Genomic DNA, 16,580 nt, shown 5'->3' with positions numbered 1-16,580 from the left:
GGCTCTCTGGTGGCTCTGGGAGGGGAGTGGGGTCTAGTGGTTAGAGCAGGGGGGCTGGGATCCAGGACTCCTGGGTTCTCTGGTGGCTCTGGGAGGGGAATGGGGTCTAGTGGTTAGCGCGGTGGGGGGGGGGCTGGGAGCCAGGACTCCTGGGTTCTCTGGTGGCTCTGGGAGGGGAGTGGGGTCTAGTGGTTAGCGCGGTGGGGGCGGGGCTGGGAGCCAGGACTCCTGGGCTCTCTGGTGGCTCTGGGAGGGGAGTGGGGTCTAGTGGTTAGCGCGGTGGGGGGGGGCTGGGAGCCAGGACTCCTGGGTTCTCTGGTGGCTCTGGGAGGGGAGTGGGGTCTAGTGGTTAGCGCGGTGGGGGGGGGGCTGGGAGCCAGGACTCCTGGGTTCTCTGGTGGCTCTGGGAGGGGAGTGGAGTCTAGTGGTTAGCGTGGTGGGGGGGGCTGGGAGCCAGGACTCCTGGGTTCTCTGGTGGCTCTGGGAGGGGAGTGGGGTCTAGTGGTTAGCGCGGTGGGGGGGGGGGCTGGGAGCCAGGACTCCTGGGTTCTCTGGTGGCTCTGGGAGAGGAGTGGGGTCTAGTAGTTAAAGCGGGGGGGGGGGGCTGGGAGCCAGGACTCCTGGGTTCTCTGGTGGCTCGGGGTGGGGGTTTGGGATTGGGGCAGCTGGGGGTCACGCTGTGGGGCAGTGAGTGTAACCTGTTCCCGGGGCTGGGGGCTGCTGGGGGAAGGGGGGGGCAGCGTGTCGGTGTCACGCTGCTTCCCCCAGTAGGTGGCTGGTTTGTGTCCCCAGAATTCAAGCCCCCCACCCACACCCCCGACCCCCAAGGCATCAGGAGAGGAGGTGGCTCAATTCTGAGGCCCATCGGTCCCCCACAACTCCCCACCCTGTACCCTGCCGGGCCATATGCAGCTTCTCTGCCACCAGGGCTGGCTGCCCACGGCTCTTTCATTTCACCTGTTGCACCCGCCTTAGAGCCCCGGCACCTCCTGTGTCCCATCACCGGGCACCTGGGGAGCCCCCAGGCAGGCCTGGCTCAGATCCCCAACACCTCCCCACAGCCTTGACTGCTCTGCCCCCGGCCACCCCCCGTTATTCATGGCTGTTTTCCAGTCCCACCCCCCACGGAGCTCAGCCCAGCCTGGGGCTCACCCTCGGGGGGCAAAATCGGCCACCCCAGCACCGTCAGCCCGGGTGCAGGGGAACTCGCTGCAGGGCCGGGTTGCACCGTGGTGGGGGCAGGTGGGGCATGTGCCCAGGCCTGAAATCGGCCTGCGGAGGCCGGTGTCCGTGTGACGGGAATGACCCCACACACCCAAGGCCTGCACCGAGGCTGCGAGTGCGAGGGGTGCCCTGCGCCCAGCAATTCCACCCGGGGAGCGTCCCTCCCCACCCAGATTTGCTGCCGAGGGAAGGGGGGGTCGGGGAGCTAAGAGCCCCAGGAGCACGGCGGGGGGGGGCAGCTGTGTGGGCTGCTTCCCCCAAGGTGTCAGAAGCTGGATCTAAGCAGCCCTGGTCTCCCCTTGCTGTCCCCCAGCTCTGGTGATGCCCCTCACCGGCTGCCCCCTGCCATGTTGTACTCTGAGAGTTGAGTGGGGCCTAGTGGACTGGGGGGGGCTGGCAGGTTGGGTTCCTAGGAGGGGGCCCCCAGGCCCTCCCCCAGAGAGAGACAAGCTTAGCCTCAAGCTGGGAGAGAACCCAGGAGTCCTGGCTCCCAGCCCCCCCAGCTCTAACCCACAAGACCCCACTCTTCCCAGAGCCAGGGACGGAACCCAGGAGTCCTGCTGCCCAGACCCCGCCCCCCCACTCTAACCACTGGGCCCCACTCCCCCCAGAGCCGGGGATTGGACCCAGGCATCCTGTTTCCCTGCTGCCCCTCGCTGCCCCCCCGGCACTGCGTGGGCACAGCGCTGAGACGCGCCCCAGAGCCCTGTGCTCGCATCCACAGGCCCCAACAAGCCCTGACCCAGGGCGGGGCGACGCAGGCCGGCTGGGCGCGGCAAGTCAGCGGGCAGCTGTACCATGGACTCCCTGTACCTGCCAAGCGAACACGCCCTCCCCGTGCCCGTGGGGCAACCCCACCTCTGCCAGCCAGTTCCTGGAACAGCTGCTGGGGGGGGGGCTCAGATTGGGGGGGGCAGTTAATGGGGATGAAAAAATGGAGGCTCCCAGCACCCCCACCAAACCCCCATACCGCCTCTCTCCAGCCCAGGAAATAAAAACCAGGGGGCATCCAAGTTGCCTGATAGTTAGAGCAGTGGGATCTGGGAGCCAGGACTCCTGGGTTCTCTCCCAGCTCTGGGAGAGGAGTGGGGTCTAGTGGTTAGAGCTGGGGGGCTGGGAGCCAGGACTCCTGGGTTCTCTCCCATGCACTGGGAGGGGAGTGGGGTCTAGTGGTTAGAACCAGGGAGGTTGGGAGCCAGGCCCTGGGCTTTTCCCACAGTTGATGCTGTTGGTTAAGGGTCTGGGGCCAGATCCCTGGCTAGGGGCTGCTGGCCCTGCTCCATTGAGATCCCGGTCCCTAACCCAGCTGCCCCCCTAGCAGGCCGGGTTCCCGTCAGGCGGGGTTTTCCAGCGCCGCATCCCAGATTCCTGTTTTCCGCAAGGGAAGTGGGGTTTGCCCAGAGGAATCAAATCGTCCGGGTTCCAGGAAAGTCCGCCCAGGCCCGACAGCCATGGGGTGGGGGAGGGGGGTGCTGAGCAAGGGGGCAGAGATGGAGCAGATTTCTGATTTCTCCCCCCCCCACATGCCCCCGACTGCCATGAATCCCCAGCAGGCCCCCCAGAGACCTCAGCCGCTGCACGGTCTCTCTCCCCCACTTCCAGGGTCTGAAGCGGCCCTGGCAGAGGGATGCAGCCAGCTCTGAGGTGGGGCACGTCAGGCAAAGTGCAGCCCCACGCCCCGTCCTTGGGGCAGAAGAGGCCCCAGCGCCCTTTGTCCAGGCTCTGGTGCTGTCGGGTCTGCTCCCCTCCTGAGCTTTATGGCAGGGCGGGAGCCGCTGATAAGAGCCAGCTGCAGCCACCAGCTTCGAGCAGGGACCACAGCGGGGGAAGGGCAGCAACAGGAACGTGACCAACACCCCCTCCCCACCCCCAGGGGGCAGCCTCTGCCCTGCACTGTGTACCCCACCCCGCTCCCAGAGCTGGGGCAGAACCCAGGAGTCCTGGCTCCCAGCCCCCCACTCTAACCAGTGGACCCCCCCCCCCAGAGCTCAAACAGAAGGAACCCAGGAGTCCTGGCTCCCAGCCCCCTGCTCTAACCACTATTCCCGGCCCTCCTCCCCAAGGGGCTGCCGGCACTAGGTGTGGAGTGACAGTCATGGTCCCCTGGAGCCCCGATACAGAGCTCAGTCTCTCCCCATCAGGGGACCCCGGCAGACTGGCACCCGCTGGCTGGTCCTGCTCAGCCCGGCGCTAGGCCCCGGGTCCCCCTGGCTACGGGCTCAAGGGAACAGAAGTGAACTGAGAGAGGCATCTGGCAGTGGGGAGACGGGGAGAGGGGGAGCCAGGACTCCTGGGTTCTCTCCCTTCCTGGCCCTGAAGTCACTGGCTCCTTCCCACCCTGGAGCACAAGAGCTGCTTCCCCACCCCCCACCCCGGAGCGCTGCCCTCCCTTCCTGGTCTAACCGGGCACCCACCCTGGGAAAACCCGGGCGGCTGGTTATCAGGGGCCTGCCGGCTCTCACCCGCAGGGACGCCCCACGGGGCCCTTCCCCAGGGGAGGGGCAGCAGGTGGTGCAGAGAGCCCTGGTGCCCCCGGCTCTTCGGGCCAGCACCCGCACCGCAGAGGGCACCGGTGGTTCCCCAGCCCAGGGCACGAGCAGCCCCCTGCCCACGGGGCCCAGCTAGAGCCGGGGGGTCCCTTCCGCCAGCAGGGCTGGGACTCAGGGCGGGTGGCGGGGGTCAACTTCCGGCTCTAATCCAGGCTGGCAGGGGCAGCCTGGCCCAGTCCCTGAGGTCTGCAGCGGGGAGCTCCCTGGGCATCTTTGCCAAACGTTGCACGAGGGGGCCCTGATCTCAGTCGGGGTCTGGGCAGCGCCCGGTGTGACGGGGGTGCTGAGATCTCCCTGGGTCTGGGCAGTGCCCAGTGTCACGGGGACACTAGGCTCAGGTCAGGGGGGAGGGGCCCTTGCAGACTGTACCGTAATCCCCCGTTCAAAGCCCTGATCGACCCCCCCCCCCCCCCAGCGCTCGGCTCCCCCCACACAGCAGCTCCCCTGGGAGCTCCCCCAGCGTTTGCAATGGGGAAAGAAACTTTATTGGCTCAAGACATTTTAAAAAAAGAAAGAACAGACGGATGGACGGACGGACGGACAGACAGACCCCTGGCTTTGCCCAGGGTTATCACAACAGCAGCTGACACCCACCCCCAACTGGGATCAGAAACCAGCAGTCCTGGGGCAGAGCTAGGGGAAGTTATGGGGGCGAGGGGCAGTTCAGCAGCACACCCCCGCCCCCCCCCCCAGCCAACTGGGGGGACCATGCTGCTGCCGGAGGGGGGGAAAATAGATCTCAGCTCCCCCTCCACACAGGGAAGCCAGGTTCCTGCACGCACCGCCTGAAGGGAATAAAATCACCCATTTGCCCTTTGCCGGCTGCCTGAAGCCAGTCCCCCCATACAGCCCACAGCCCCCCACCCTGCTCCCAGTGGGAGGGCACAGGACACCCAAGGACATGGCTGGCACAGAAGGGGTTAAGGCCTCAGGAGGGGGCGAAAGGGGATTTCTCCTGGGGTCCCCATGCCATGGGGTGGGAGGGGACCCTGGGGAAAACCCCCTTTCGGCCAGGGATGTTTTTATACTAGTGCAAAGATAGCAGCGGGCAGGGGAGGGTCCCGGAGCGGGCGCAGACCCCCAGAGACAGGCCCCTCAGCCTGCTGCACACACGGGAAGCTCTGGTCCACGGCTGCAGCTGACCAGAGCCAGGGTCCTGGCTGGAGAGGCCGCTGGGGGGAGGGAGGGCCCGGCTGAGCCCCCCACAATACGGGCAGGGCGGCCACGGTGCATTGCACCCCCCGTGCCCCGGCCATTCCCTTCCACAAAGTGCCCAGCAAGGGGGAAGGATTTAAACCCAGCTGTGGGGCCGGACCAGGGCAGTTGAGGGGGTTCTGCGCCTCCCCAGTCCAGTGGGGCGACCCTCCTGCAGCGGTTCACTCCCTGCCCCGTGCAAACCAAAATCCTCTGCAAAAGGGGCTGTGCTGGGAGGGATTCTCCCCCACCCCTGGCCCAGGCAGGGGTCAAAGCCCCAGGGCTCCCCAAGACAGACTGTCCTACAGGGGGGCAGCTTGAGGGATGAGATTCTGGCTCCCCCCACAGCAGGGAACCAGCCCTGCTTTGAATTCGGACCCTGTGGGCCTTTGTGGAGCCAGAACACTGCCCCGGATTGGGGGGGCCATGCAGATCGGCAGCCCAGGAGCACAACCTACATGGAGCGGGGTGGGGGCGTCTGGAGCCCGGCACAGCCACCCGCATGGCATGGGGCCGTCTCCATCCTGCCAGCAAACACCCAGTTCAGCAGCAGCCCGGAGGCTCTTGAATCCACGCCTGGATCGAGTTGCCTGTTCTCAGCGGGAGGGTGGCCCGGAGGAGAGCACCGGCTACCGCACACAGACGTACTTCTTCCACCAGGCCTTGGAGAGCGCCCGCACCTTGCTGGCCGCGCTCCGCGCCCGCCGGCCCCGGGCCTCGGCATGCCGCAGCCCCGCAAGGATGGCCGTGTCGAACACCTCCTTGAGGTTCTGCTGGGTCAGCGCCGAGCACTCCACGTAGCCCACGGCCCCCACTTTCTGGGCCAGCGCCCGGGCCGCCAGCTCGGCTACCGGCTTTTCCCGGCGCCGGGCCAGCTGGATGAGCACCTGGACGTCCTGGCGCAGGTCGCACTGGGTGCCCACCAGCAGCAGGGGGGCAGTGGGGTGCAGCCGGCACAGCTCCGGCACCCACTTCTCCCCCACGTTCTGGAAGGAGGTGGGGGCCACCACGCTGAAGCAGAGGAGGAAGACGTCCGCCTTGGGGTAACAAAGCCGCCGCAGCGTGTCAAACTCGTCCTGGGGGGGGGGAGGGGAGGGAGTGAGTGCCTCCAGCCAGCCCCACGGACCCACCCAGCCCCCACCCTGGTGTCCCTGATGTGTGGGCTGGGGCCCAGGGAGAGAACCAACTTCCTCAAGGCCACACATGGAGTCAGAGGTGGATCTGGAAATAGAACTCAGGCCTCCTGGGTCCCAGCCCCCCTGCCCTGTCCCTGAGCCAGGAATAGAACCCAGGAGTCCTGGCTCCCAGCCCCCCTGCTCTCACCAGTAGCCCCCACTCCCCTCCCAGAGCAGGGACAGAACCCCGGTGCACAGGGGGCTGGAGGCTGGCAGAGAGCCACAGAGGGGGAGCTGGGCAGGTTCGTCACTTCCCCAGCACCCCCCGAGCTGACCTGCTCAGACGTGCCGAGGGTTGACCAGCTGCTGGGAATGGGTTAAAGGGAGCTCCCAGCTGGGCCCTTACCTGCCCCGCCGTATCACAGAGATGCAGCCTCACAGGGGCGCTGTCCACCTGCACCACAGCTGCAAGGGGAAGAGACCCGTTACCCCTGGAGCCAGACGCTCCGTGGACCACCAACAACCACCCCCCCTCCAGCCCCAGGGACCTTACGCTTCTCAAAAACAGGTCAGTGGCAAAGCTGGGAGAGAACCCACCTCCGCCGCTCTAACCGCTACCCCGTCCCCCCAGTGCTGGGATAGAACCCAGGAGTCCTGGCTTCCAGCCCCCCCTGCTCTAACCACCAGCCCCCGCTCCCCTCCCAGAGCTGGGGAGAGAACCCAGGAGTCCTGGCTTCCAGCCCCCCCTGCTCTAACCACCAGCCCCCGCTCCCCTCCCAGAGCTGGGGAGAGAACCCAGGAGTCCTGGCCTCCAGCCCCCCCTGCTCTAACCACCAGCCCCCGCTCCCCTCCCAGAGCTGGGGAGAGAACCCAGGAGTCCTGGCCTCCAGCCCCCCCTGCTCTAACCACCAGCCCCCGCTCCCCTCCCAGAGCTGGGGAGAGAACCCAGGAGTCCTGGCCTCCAGCCCCCCCTGCTCTAACCACCAGCCCCCGCTCCCCTCCCAGAGCTGGGGAGAGAACCCAGGAGTCCTGGCCTCCAGCCCCCCCTGCTCTAACCACCAGCCCCCGCTCCCCTCCCAGAGCTGGGGAGAGAACCCAGGAGTCCTGGCCTCCAGCCCCCCCTGCTCTAACCACCAGCCCCCGCTCCCCTCCCAGAGCTGGGGAGAGAACCCAGGAGTCCTGGCCTCCAGCCCCCCCTGCTCTAACCACCAGCCCCCGCTCCCCTCCCACAGCTGGGACAGAACCCAGGAGCCCGGGGGGGTCCCATTCTGGGCAGCGGGGCGGGCAGAGCACCGAGGGGACGCGGGGAAGGACCGTGCGCTCCAGGGGGTGGGAAACCCCTCGGCAGGTCCCCGGGGGCTGGAAGCGGGGTCGCGGCCGGAGAGGCCGGGCGGAGGCGGGGCCGGAGAAGGGCCCCCCCCGCGGGACCTACCCGAGAAGCGGTCCAGCGCCGTGGGCACGTAGCGGGCCGGGTACCCGTTGGCGCTGTAGCTCACCGCCAGGCTGGTCTTGCCCACGGCGCCGTCCCCCAGCAGGACGCACTGCAGCTCCGGCCGGGGCGGGGGCCCCGGGGGCGCAGGCGGGTACTCGGGCAGCAGCTCCTGGGGGGCCATGGTCCGGCCCGGGCGCCTGGCGGGGAGGGCAAAGGGGGGAGCCGCGGGGGGTCGCCAAAGCCGGCTGCGCCCCGGTGCGCCCTGCGCTCCAAGCCGCGGCGCGCTGCCCCGCGCGGGGGTTTATACCCCGGCTCATCTCCATCGCCCCGCCCCAGGGGGCGGGGACTAAGCGGGGGACACGCCCTGCACCCTGGAGGAGGTGGGGCAAAAGAAGGGGGGGGGGGGAGATGCGCTAAGTGGGGGGTCCTTGCCCAGAGCTTGGGAATCCAGCTCCCCCTGCCCAGCGGCTCCAGGGACCCTGGCTGAGCTGGGCCCTTGCTGGACACGGGACCTGGTGGGGCCTCGGCCTGAGCCCCGCTACTTCCCACCCCTCCCCCACAGGGCTGGGGCCTGAGCCCCACTACTCCCACCCCCTCCCTCCGGGGCCTGCCCCTCCGCTGGGTGTGACCATTTGTCAATGCTGCCCAGCCCAACACACCCCCACCCTGTTGTGCATTAATAGAGAACGGTCCCTCTCTGCCGCGAGCCCCCCCCCCCCGGGTGTTTTGGACACCGCAGCACATCTGCGGGGGCTTCACGCCTCCCCCATGCACCAGGAGCAGAAACAGGAAGAAGCCGGGTGCGTGTGCAGAGCACGTCACCTGTGTTTGGAAACAGGACACGGTGCCAGGGCGATCCCAGGGCCGGGTCAAAAGGGCTCCAGGCAGGGCCCTGGCTTCAGAGAGCTGCTTATGGGAGCCGCGGCCCTGCAGTTCCCACAAACCCCCCTGGCAATCAGCCGCCAGAGAGCTCGAAAACCGGAGACGGGGGAGTAGGGCTCAGCATCCAGCCCAACAGGGCTCTGGTCTGGGTCAGGGCAGCTGGGACAATAGGATGCTGATTTTGGGGTGGGATCCATGCAGCACCCAGGACCCTGGCTGCTGGTCAAGTTCCTTGGTGCTATCGTCATACACACCATAAATCTGCACCCCACCCATCCCCGTTTTTTGGATGCCTTCCAGATTTTGCAAGGTGAGACCCATGCGCTCGCCTGGCCAAAGCCCCGCTAGCCAGGGGGCAGAGGAAACGTACCAGCTAAAGGGAAGCCCCTCCCCCCCCGCCTTTGCCCCCAGTTCTCCAGCCTGCTCACAGCCCACCTGCCAAGAGCCGAAGCCGGGATCTGCAGCCCGAGCGGCTGCCTGAAAGGTCCCAGTGACCCTGGGCTGCAGCAATGGCCCCTCGGCTACCGCGTTAGCTAACCCCCACAGTGAATTAGCAGTGCAGGGGGTGACACCCTCTGTCCCCAGCGCCAGGGCAGCCCCAGGGAGACCCCCACATGCCCCCCTGCAGCAATCCCCCTACCATGAGCTAGAGAGGACCCTGCCTCCCTGTCTCCTTCAGGCCCCACCTCTGCTGAGCCTGCCAGCTGTAACAAAGCCTCCCCCCAGACCCCTGGGGGGCCACTCTTGTGCTTTCACTTTGAGAAGGCAGGTGATAAAACTAGTTGGCACTTGTCCCACAGCCCCACCCCTCCTCCCTGGGTGGAGCAGGGATCAGAAATGCCCCTCACCAAGCCATGCCCAGCCCCTTCGGCGAGCCCCCGGCCCTAGCTCCATGGGGGGGAAGGCCACGGTGCGTGGCACAAGCAGGGCAGTAGAGAATCTGGGGCAGGGTGTACGGATGAGATTTCTATTTCCAGCCCGCTGCTCCAGGGGGATGGCGCTGCCAGCACCAACTCTGCGGCAGCAGCTCTGCAGCAGCCCCCCTCCCCATCCAAGGGGGGGCAGGAGGGACAGGAACATTCCCAAGTGCCCCCACCTAGCTGGACACTGGGGAAACCTCCCCTTCATCCCCAGGGCACCCCTGGGTGCTGCCCCCCCCAAGCCAGTCGGGTCTCACTTTTCAAGCCAGTCAGGTGCCCAGCTGGCCTGCGCCAGCAAGAAGCCAGGCAGCTGGGGCGAGGCTGCAAACAACTCCCCCACCTCGCCCCATCTAGGAGAGCCGCTGCTCCTGCTTCCTCCCCAGGGAAAGACGGGGGCCAGCAGGTTTGCTGCATGGGAGTTTATTTAGGACTGGCCCCAGGTGGGGGGCAGTAAGGGTGAAGCTACAGCGAGCTGCCCCAGGACCAGAGCAGCCAGCGGGGGCAGGAGGAGGGGGGTGGGGAATTATTGCTACAGCAAAGGAAATTCACTTCAGCACCAGGCCCTGGGCCCAGCACTGGAGCTGCGGCGCCCAAACGGCTGTGCTGGGATCCAAGCGAGCGCCGGGAGCTGGGGCCAAGGCAGGACTCACTGGCAGGAGAAATCCCATTGCTGGAAGGGAAGAGAGCGCGGAGATCAGACACTGGCCACCGGGGGAGACAAGCGGAAGGAGTCCTAGACCGGGGGGAGAGAGGAGACAGCGACTAGGAGCCAGGATACCTGGGTTCTATCCGCAGCTCTGGGAGGGGAGAAGGGACTAGTGGGTAGAGCTGGGGGAGCCAGGACTCCTGGGTTCTATCCCCAGACCTGCCACCCCTGCAGTCTTTCCCCATCTCAGGGGCTCAGTGCCCTATGGGTGGAGCAAAGATGCCAGCCGCCCCGCATGCCATGGTCTCCAGATGGTGGCAGCCCCCATGGTGTGGGTAGCCCCCCCCAGCAGTAATTGGGTGCCCACCTGCTGCAGGTTCGGCTACTCACATCGGTTTTGACCTCCACCTTCCCTGGCTTCAGGTACTGGCTCTCCTGGACCACGCTGCTGGGGAAGAAGCCCAGGCGGGCGGGGTGCTCCCCGTAATAATCCCCCTGCACCTGCAGGGAGGAGATTGGGGGGGGGGGAGCTTAGCCTGGGGTGCCACCCCCGACACCAGCCCTCCACCACAGAGCTGCAGCCTGGGCAGGGCAAACTCCCCCACCCCATGAAGCCCCCCAGCCCTGCAGGGACCAGCCCCGCAGCAAACATCACACAGGAGCCCACCAGCCTGCAGAGGGGCACTGGGCTGAGATGGGAAGCGCTGCTGGGGGACTGACTGGCTTGGCCTGGTGATTTGGGGAAGCAGGGGTCAGGCCCAGCCTTCTGTGTGGCCCTGGCTCCTGCTCCACCAGGGGCTGATGCCCCAGCGGAGCCAAGGGAGCCCGTTTCTGAGCTCTCGCTTGCCCCACCCGGCCGGCCAGCGCCCAAAGAAATCCCCCACGCGCCTCCAGCCACTCACGCTGCCGCCCCAGAACAGCCGGCCGCGGCCCTTCAGCTTGGAGAAGACGTAGACGACCTGCCCGCGCTGGATGGTCATGAAGCGGCAGTCAGGGGCGATGTAATCCTGCACGGCCACCGCTATGGAGATTGGATCTGGGGGGGGGGGGGCGGGGAACGACACACACACGACAGACAGAGGTCAATCCCTGGGCCTGGACACTGCACCGCCACCAGCCCCCCACCCTGTCTCCGCACCACTGCCCCCAGCCCCGGAGCATGGCACGGCCTCAACCCCCGTGCCTGCCACCCCCCAGGGCACAGCCCCGTCTGCAGCCCCTTAGCCTTGGCACTGCCCCAGCCTCCCCCCCGCACGCTTACGGCTGCAGTCGGCATCCGCACACAGCTTCTTCTCAGCCAGCTTGCCCAGCTGCCGGCCCCCCTGCACCAGCCCCAGCAGGGCGCACAGCAGAGCGGCCCGGGCCCAGAGCCGGCTGTTAGCCATGGTAGGAAAGACGCAGCTGCCCCAGGCTCAGACTGTCCCCACAGGGAGGGCAGGCGTCCTGGCTGCGTTTCTAGTCGCCGCCCTGAGCCCTTTTCGGAGATCCCGGAGCGGCTACCCCACTGGATGGAGCAGTGCCCACTCATTTGGCAGGGGGCCCCCTTGGCAGTGCCAAGCTTTGCCTGTCCCTAGGGGGCACCCTTCCCGGAGTCGGGGGGGGCCGTGCTGCTGTAGGGGACTTACAAGGCAGCCCTGACGCACACGCGGCTGTAGGGGGGGGACTGTGCTGCAGCAGGCACCAGGTTTTGGATAGAACATCGCCCCTGCGTCCTTCTGACAATTCCAGCTCCCCCAGTCCTCGGGGACGCCCATCCTGGAGACCAGCCGGGGCACCGCCATGCTCTGGCCTCATGGCTCTCCCAGGATAGGGCTGGTCACCTCCGACTGCGTAGCGCGGCTGCTTTGGTCCACCCCAGAGGGGGCTGCACGTCCACAACAGACAAGGAGTCTTCGTGTCAACTTGCCAGGCCACTCAGAGCGGGAGGAGGGGAGACAGAGACCCATCCCTGGGCAGCGGGGCACAGCCAAGTCACCAGGCTCAAATTCTCTCCCCCGTCCGCTCCGCTTCTTAAACAATCCAGTGCCACAAACTCAAGCTGGGAGCGAGGGCAAGTGGGGCCGGGTGCTGACGCAGGGGCCAGGGGGCTGGCTCTCGGGTAACATACTGGGCCCATTGTCCCCAGCCCGGCTCCCCACAGCTGAGGCCTATAGAAGGGACAGTACTACCAGGATCCCAGAGAAGGGGAGGAGAGTGAGGGGCACTGTCCAACCCCCCTCCCCCGTGTCAGAGGGGAAGCCAGGAGGGGAGCCCCCTGACGCCCCCCCCAGGTCAGAAGCTCCCTGTGTCAGCGGTGGGATCCCACTTCAAGCCAGGTGGCACCCGTACTAGCTCCTGCCAGCCGCCAGTTTCCTGTACTCTGAGCTTATGCTCTGACTCAACACATCAGACCCACCCCTGCCAGGGGCTGGGTCTCACCCATGGGGGGCTGCTGGGAAGTGTCTGACCCCCAGCAACTGCCAGGCTCCTCTTGGACAGTGAGGGGGTGAACAGGCTAGCTCTGAAGCCAATGAGGGAGGCAGGCAGCCACTTCTGGGGGCGACCTCGGTAGTCGAACCCCGGCCACCGGTGATCCCTCTGCCACACTGGGAGCAGGACTGGCAGGGCACAGGCCAGCTCCCCCGCCCAGGCACCCTCTTCCCAGCATGCAATGCTCCATCCAGCAGTGCATCCTGGGATCTCTAGGCTCTGTGTTAAAGAAGGCAGGGACAATCTGCTCAGTCCAGACCCAAGCCACCCCAAAAGGCTCCTGGGATATTGGTGGGGTAAAGCCAGAATTCACCACTTTCACAATCACCAGGTTGGTAATAATTCCCATCAGCTCCCGCCAATGCCCAGTCCCTGCCAGGGGGCTTGGCTCAGAGCCACCTCTCAGGACACTGGGTAAAGGGAATCAGACTCCCAGGTGGAGAATCCGCCCGGGCGATTTCACCCCGCCCCCCCGGGAACTCATCCAGGAACAGCCCAGCCACATCACAGGGAGGTCACAAAGTTTTTATTACAGGACAGAGAGCGCCAGGTGCAATGTCTGAGCAGCAGACTCTGGGTACAATGCTTCCGGAGGGTTTTCGCTGCCTCTAGCCACCCCCGTCCCCACCCCCCTGTACCAACCATCCCGCCACGAACCAGCTCCAGGCTCATCGCAGACACGGGGATCACCAGCTGGCGGCGCTCCAGAGTCACTTACCCACTCCGAGCAGCCAGGCAGCGCGGCGTGCAGGGGGGGGACGCAAGTCAGACACTTCCCCGCTGTCAGTTCACAAGGCTCTGGGGAAGGGGGCAGTTTGGGGCTGGAAATCCGGCCGGCCCTGAGGACAGACTTACCTTCCAGGGAACTGGTAAAAAAAACAGGGGGGGGCCTGGCTCAATCAGACACTAACTGGGGGGAGTGGGGAGGGGCAGTTCTGGGCCTGAGGGACAGTTCTGGGCCCGGGTGGGGTCTTCACTTCTTGGCAAAGGAAATCTTCATGGCGTTGCTCTGTGTGATCTTGAAGCCCTGGAGGGCATCGCGGGCGGCTCCGGCCTGCACCTCATTATCAAACTCCACGAAAGCGATGTCGTGCCGCCCGGGCACCAGGCGCACCTCCTTGAACCCCGGGAACCTGAGGGGCAGGATCCGGCTGTTAAAGGGGACAGGCTCCCGGATCGCTCTGGCGCCCACCCCTGCTCCCTGGGCCTCCCAATCCCCTTGCTCCCCGCCTCCTTCGGGCCACCCACTTCCACCAAGGTTTGGCACCCCCTGTCTCGGCCCATCAGCCCCCCGGTCAGCGCTCCCGGCACCCTCAGAGGGCCCTACACTCACTGATTGAAGAGCATGGACAGCATCAGCTCGTTGGTCTCCTCGGGCAGGTTGGTGAGGAAGAGGATGTGATTGGGTGGGTTCTCAGAGAGCTGCGAGGGAGAGAGCGGGGGTCAGGCCGGGAGCCCCGATGCTGCGAGCGGCGCCCGGAGGGGAGGGCCAAGAACCCTGCAGGGTGGCTCCAGCCAGACGCACACAGCAGGGGCGGTGCCCAGGCAAGGCCACCCTCCCCCTGCCAGGGCAAGGGCCCCCCCGCTTTCCATGCACAGGAGTCCCCCGGGACTCAGCATCTCTGGCTTCTCGGCTGAGGTGAGCAACAAGCCAGTGGGGACGACTTACCCCTCCCTGAGGGGTCCCACACAAGCCTGCGAGTTCTCTTCCGCTAGGCACTGGAGTCAGTACCTTGAAGGGGAAAGGGCCTGTTACCCCCAACCCCAGCCGGAGGTTTGCCCCACACCACTGAGTCCGATGTGACATGGCCATTTCTGCCGGAAAGGAGCAGGAGCCAGGCCAAGCTCTGTCGTACTCACCGGCTGGGTAGGCGGCATCTGGCCAGGCATCATCTGCTGAGGGGGCATGGCCCCTGGCGCGATTCCTCCTGGAGTCATACCGGGTGGGGGGATCATACCCGGAGGGGGCATGTATGGAGGCTGGCCTGCCATGTGGTGCATCATGCGAGGGGCCTGGTTCATTGGCGGCATCCCCTATGGGAGAGAGAGCGAACGTCCAGCTTCACAGCAAGATCCTGGGGCGGGGCTGCCTGGGCACAGTCCTGGCATTCACACCAGAGTCCACCGCTGGCCACAGAAGCCTGGTAGTCACAGAAGCCAGCCAGCAGACCCAGCCCAACTCCCGAGATCAGCCCGGGACAGACCATGCTGGCTGCCCCACACCCCTCGCGCCGGCTCCCAACCAGCCACTGCCCTGGGGCAGCGTCCGTCAGAGGTGCGGCTCACGTTACTCACAGGGACGGCTCCTTGCACTGCGCCTGCCACCGGAGCAGCGGCCCCAGGCATTTGTTTCTTGACCACGGGCGTCTCCGGGCCTTTAGGCTTCCTCTTCTCCCGCTTGCGGTCGCGCTCCACGTAGGTGCCTTTCATTTTCGAGATGATGTCGGAGTCCGACTTGGCGTACTGGATCCTCTGGGGGCGGAGAGAGCTTGTCAGGGGGAGCCTGGCCGACCGGGCAGTTCCCATGGCACCCGCCAGACGGCTGCCCCCGGCCCAGGGCAGCACTTACCATCGGCTTGTCGTAGAAGGGGAACCCCTGCATGGACCTCAAGGCGTTGGTGGCGCTGCTGATTTCCTTGAAGATGACAAAGGCTTGACCCCGCATCTTGAGGCTCCGAGACACCAGGATATCCAGGATCTGGCCGAACTGGGAGAAGATGGCGTAGAGGGATTTCTTCAGCTCTAGGGGAGAGAACCGGAGCGTTAGGCACACAGATCAGACGGGGATGGAGCTCTGCCGCGACGAGGAGCTGGACGCAGACCGGGCGACTCCTGTGGCCTCGGACAGAGGCTCTCACCCCCCACGTCAGAGAGAGGGAGCCCACAGCACTCAGTTCTCCTCAGCCAGACAGCAAGAGGAGAGCAGGAGCGGGGCAGGGAGAGCGGGTCCTCCAGACACCCCCCCTCTGGCGCTAGCCCCTCAGCCCAGCCGCCAGCTGCGGACAAGAGCTCCCTCCCCTGGGAGCTGGCTCACCATCCTTCTTGATCTTCTCATTGAGGTTGTTGATGTAGATGGTGTGATTGGGGCGGGTTTCCGGGACGGCCATCCTCGTCGGCCCTTCGCAACGGCGGGGTCTAAGGAGAAGAGACGGTAAACTGAGGCGACCGTGCAACGGCGCCCCCGGCTGCGAGGCTCCCAGTGCCGCAGCGGCCGCGCGACCCCCAGCGCGCGCTTCCGGGGCGAGGGCCAGGGAGAGACGAGCACGAGGGGCGGGAGGCAGCGACCCCACGCGCTCCAGGCTCGTCCAGGCGCAGGGGTTACGCCCACCCCACAGCGCCCGCAGGAGGAGCGGGCCCAGGCGCCAGCAGAACGGAGGCCGCCGGCGCCATGCTCAGCAGAGGCAGGCTGTGACGAGGGTCTGGGGCCAAGACCTTAATGGGGGGGCCAAGACTTTAATGGGGGGGCCCACAGCCTGGGGTCTAGGGCACGGACCCCCCACAACGCAGCACCAGGGGAGCCCACCAGCCTGGTTCCCGGCAGCTGCCAGTGCCGCCAAGTCCTGCCACGGGCGCCAGGCCTGGCCACAGCGCCTCCCCACGGGGGCCCCCCCCCAACAAAGACCCCCCCACACACACACCGGGGGGCAGAGAACAGGCCCCCTCCCCACCCCCAGGGGAGCGCTGACGGGGCCCCAGGCCCCGCTCACACCGGGGAGAGGGGGGAATAAAAGCTGCAGCCCTGCAACCCCCCCCCCGTAAGACCCGGATGTGGGGCTCCGGGGGGCGGGGCCCGATAAGCCCCGCCCCCCAGAAGGCCCCGGTCGCTGCGGCCCGGCCCCGCCGCCCAGACCCCGGCCATAGTGGGTCACACAGGGCGGGCCCGGCCGCCCGGCCCGATCCCCCCCGGCCCCGCGGCCCGATGGCGCCGCCCCGCCGCGGACCCTCACCGATGGAGTCCGCAGGCCCAGGCCTCCCAGCGCCGCCCGCCGCCACAAGAGCCCGCCGGGAGAGACGACCACGCCCCCTGGCCGCGCGAGCCACTCTCGACGAAGCAGCCTCGGCCTCATGAGCCTACCAAAGGGCGTCTCGCCTTCCCCGGCCAATGAACGGGCTACGGCCTCGTGCCCGGGAGGCCAATCAAAGCCGTGT

At 66.7% G+C, this 16,580-nt stretch overlaps 2 protein-coding genes and 1 pseudogene across 5 annotated transcripts; all 3 read right to left on the bottom strand.

The window, feature by feature from the left end:
• Window positions 1-4,235: 4,235 nt before the first annotated feature.
• Window positions 4,236-7,837, bottom strand: LOC311511919 (rho-related GTP-binding protein RhoU-like; annotated as a pseudogene). Its single transcript, XR_014714615.1, has 3 exons — window positions 7,515-7,837; window positions 6,489-6,547; window positions 4,236-6,043 (listed from the first exon to the last, which is right to left on the bottom strand). The product of XR_014714615.1 is annotated as a rho-related GTP-binding protein RhoU-like (transcript).
• A 1,883-nt stretch (window positions 7,838-9,720) lies between these two features.
• On the bottom strand, window positions 9,721-12,801 carry MIA (MIA SH3 domain containing). 2 transcript variants are annotated; one of them, XM_084612867.1, is made up of 4 exons: window positions 11,224-12,801; window positions 10,865-10,998; window positions 10,353-10,463; window positions 9,721-10,049 (listed from the first exon to the last, which is right to left on the bottom strand). In XM_084612867.1, the coding sequence occupies exons 1-4, from the start codon at window positions 11,345-11,347 to the stop codon at window positions 10,011-10,013; spliced, it is 408 nt and encodes a 135-aa protein (XP_084468993.1). In that variant the 5' UTR covers window positions 11,348-12,801; the 3' UTR covers window positions 9,721-10,010. The 2 variants fall into 2 exon arrangements, with proteins under 2 accessions (XP_084468993.1, XP_084468994.1); XM_084612868.1 differs by having other exon boundaries at window positions 9,721-9,986.
• A 134-nt stretch (window positions 12,802-12,935) lies between these two features.
• Window positions 12,936-16,519, bottom strand: SNRPA (small nuclear ribonucleoprotein polypeptide A). 2 transcript variants are annotated; one of them, XM_084612865.1, is made up of 7 exons: window positions 16,379-16,519; window positions 15,466-15,566; window positions 15,001-15,173; window positions 14,727-14,903; window positions 14,292-14,465; window positions 13,765-13,853; window positions 12,936-13,564 (listed from the first exon to the last, which is right to left on the bottom strand). In XM_084612865.1, the coding sequence occupies exons 2-7, from the start codon at window positions 15,536-15,538 to the stop codon at window positions 13,405-13,407; spliced, it is 846 nt and encodes a 281-aa protein (XP_084468991.1). In that variant the 5' UTR covers window positions 15,539-15,566; window positions 16,379-16,519; the 3' UTR covers window positions 12,936-13,404. The 2 variants fall into 2 exon arrangements, with proteins under 2 accessions (XP_084468991.1, XP_084468992.1); XM_084612866.1 differs by lacking the exon at window positions 16,379-16,519 and adding an exon at window positions 16,070-16,185.
• Between the last annotated feature and the right edge of the window lie 61 nt (window positions 16,520-16,580).

Source organism: Lepidochelys olivacea (genome assembly GCF_965140295.1).
Source record: "Lepidochelys olivacea isolate rLepOli2 genome assembly, chromosome: 23".
Taxonomy (NCBI): domain Eukaryota; kingdom Metazoa; phylum Chordata; order Testudines; family Cheloniidae; genus Lepidochelys; species Lepidochelys olivacea.
The sequence above is the reverse complement of the archived record's forward strand: the minus strand, read 5'-3'. Positions and strand labels throughout refer to the sequence as shown.

Excerpts from the sequence above, each read along its gene's own strand:
- MIA (XM_084612867.1), bottom strand. The coding sequence starts at position 11,347 with ATGGCTAACAGCCGGCTCTGGGCCCGGGCCGCTCTGCTGTGCGCCCTG. Across the intron at positions 10,999-11,223 it reads TGCGGATGCCGACTGCAGCC|ATCCAATCTCCATAGCGGTG; the intron begins GTAAGCGTGCGG and ends CCCCCCCCCCAG. Across the intron at positions 10,050-10,352 it reads AGGTGGAGGTCAAAACCGAT|GACTCCTTCCGCTTGTCTCC; the intron begins GTGAGTAGCCGA and ends CCCCCGGTCTAG.
- SNRPA (XM_084612865.1), bottom strand. The coding sequence starts at position 15,538 with ATGGCCGTCCCGGAAACCCGCCCCAATCACACCATCTACATCAACAAC. Across the intron at positions 15,174-15,465 it reads TGAGAAGATCAAGAAGGATG|AGCTGAAGAAATCCCTCTAC; the intron begins GTGAGCCAGCTC and ends TCTCTCCCCTAG. Across the intron at positions 14,466-14,726 it reads CAGTGCAAGGAGCCGTCCCT|GGGATGCCGCCAATGAACCA; the intron begins GTGAGTAACGTG and ends TCTCTCCCATAG.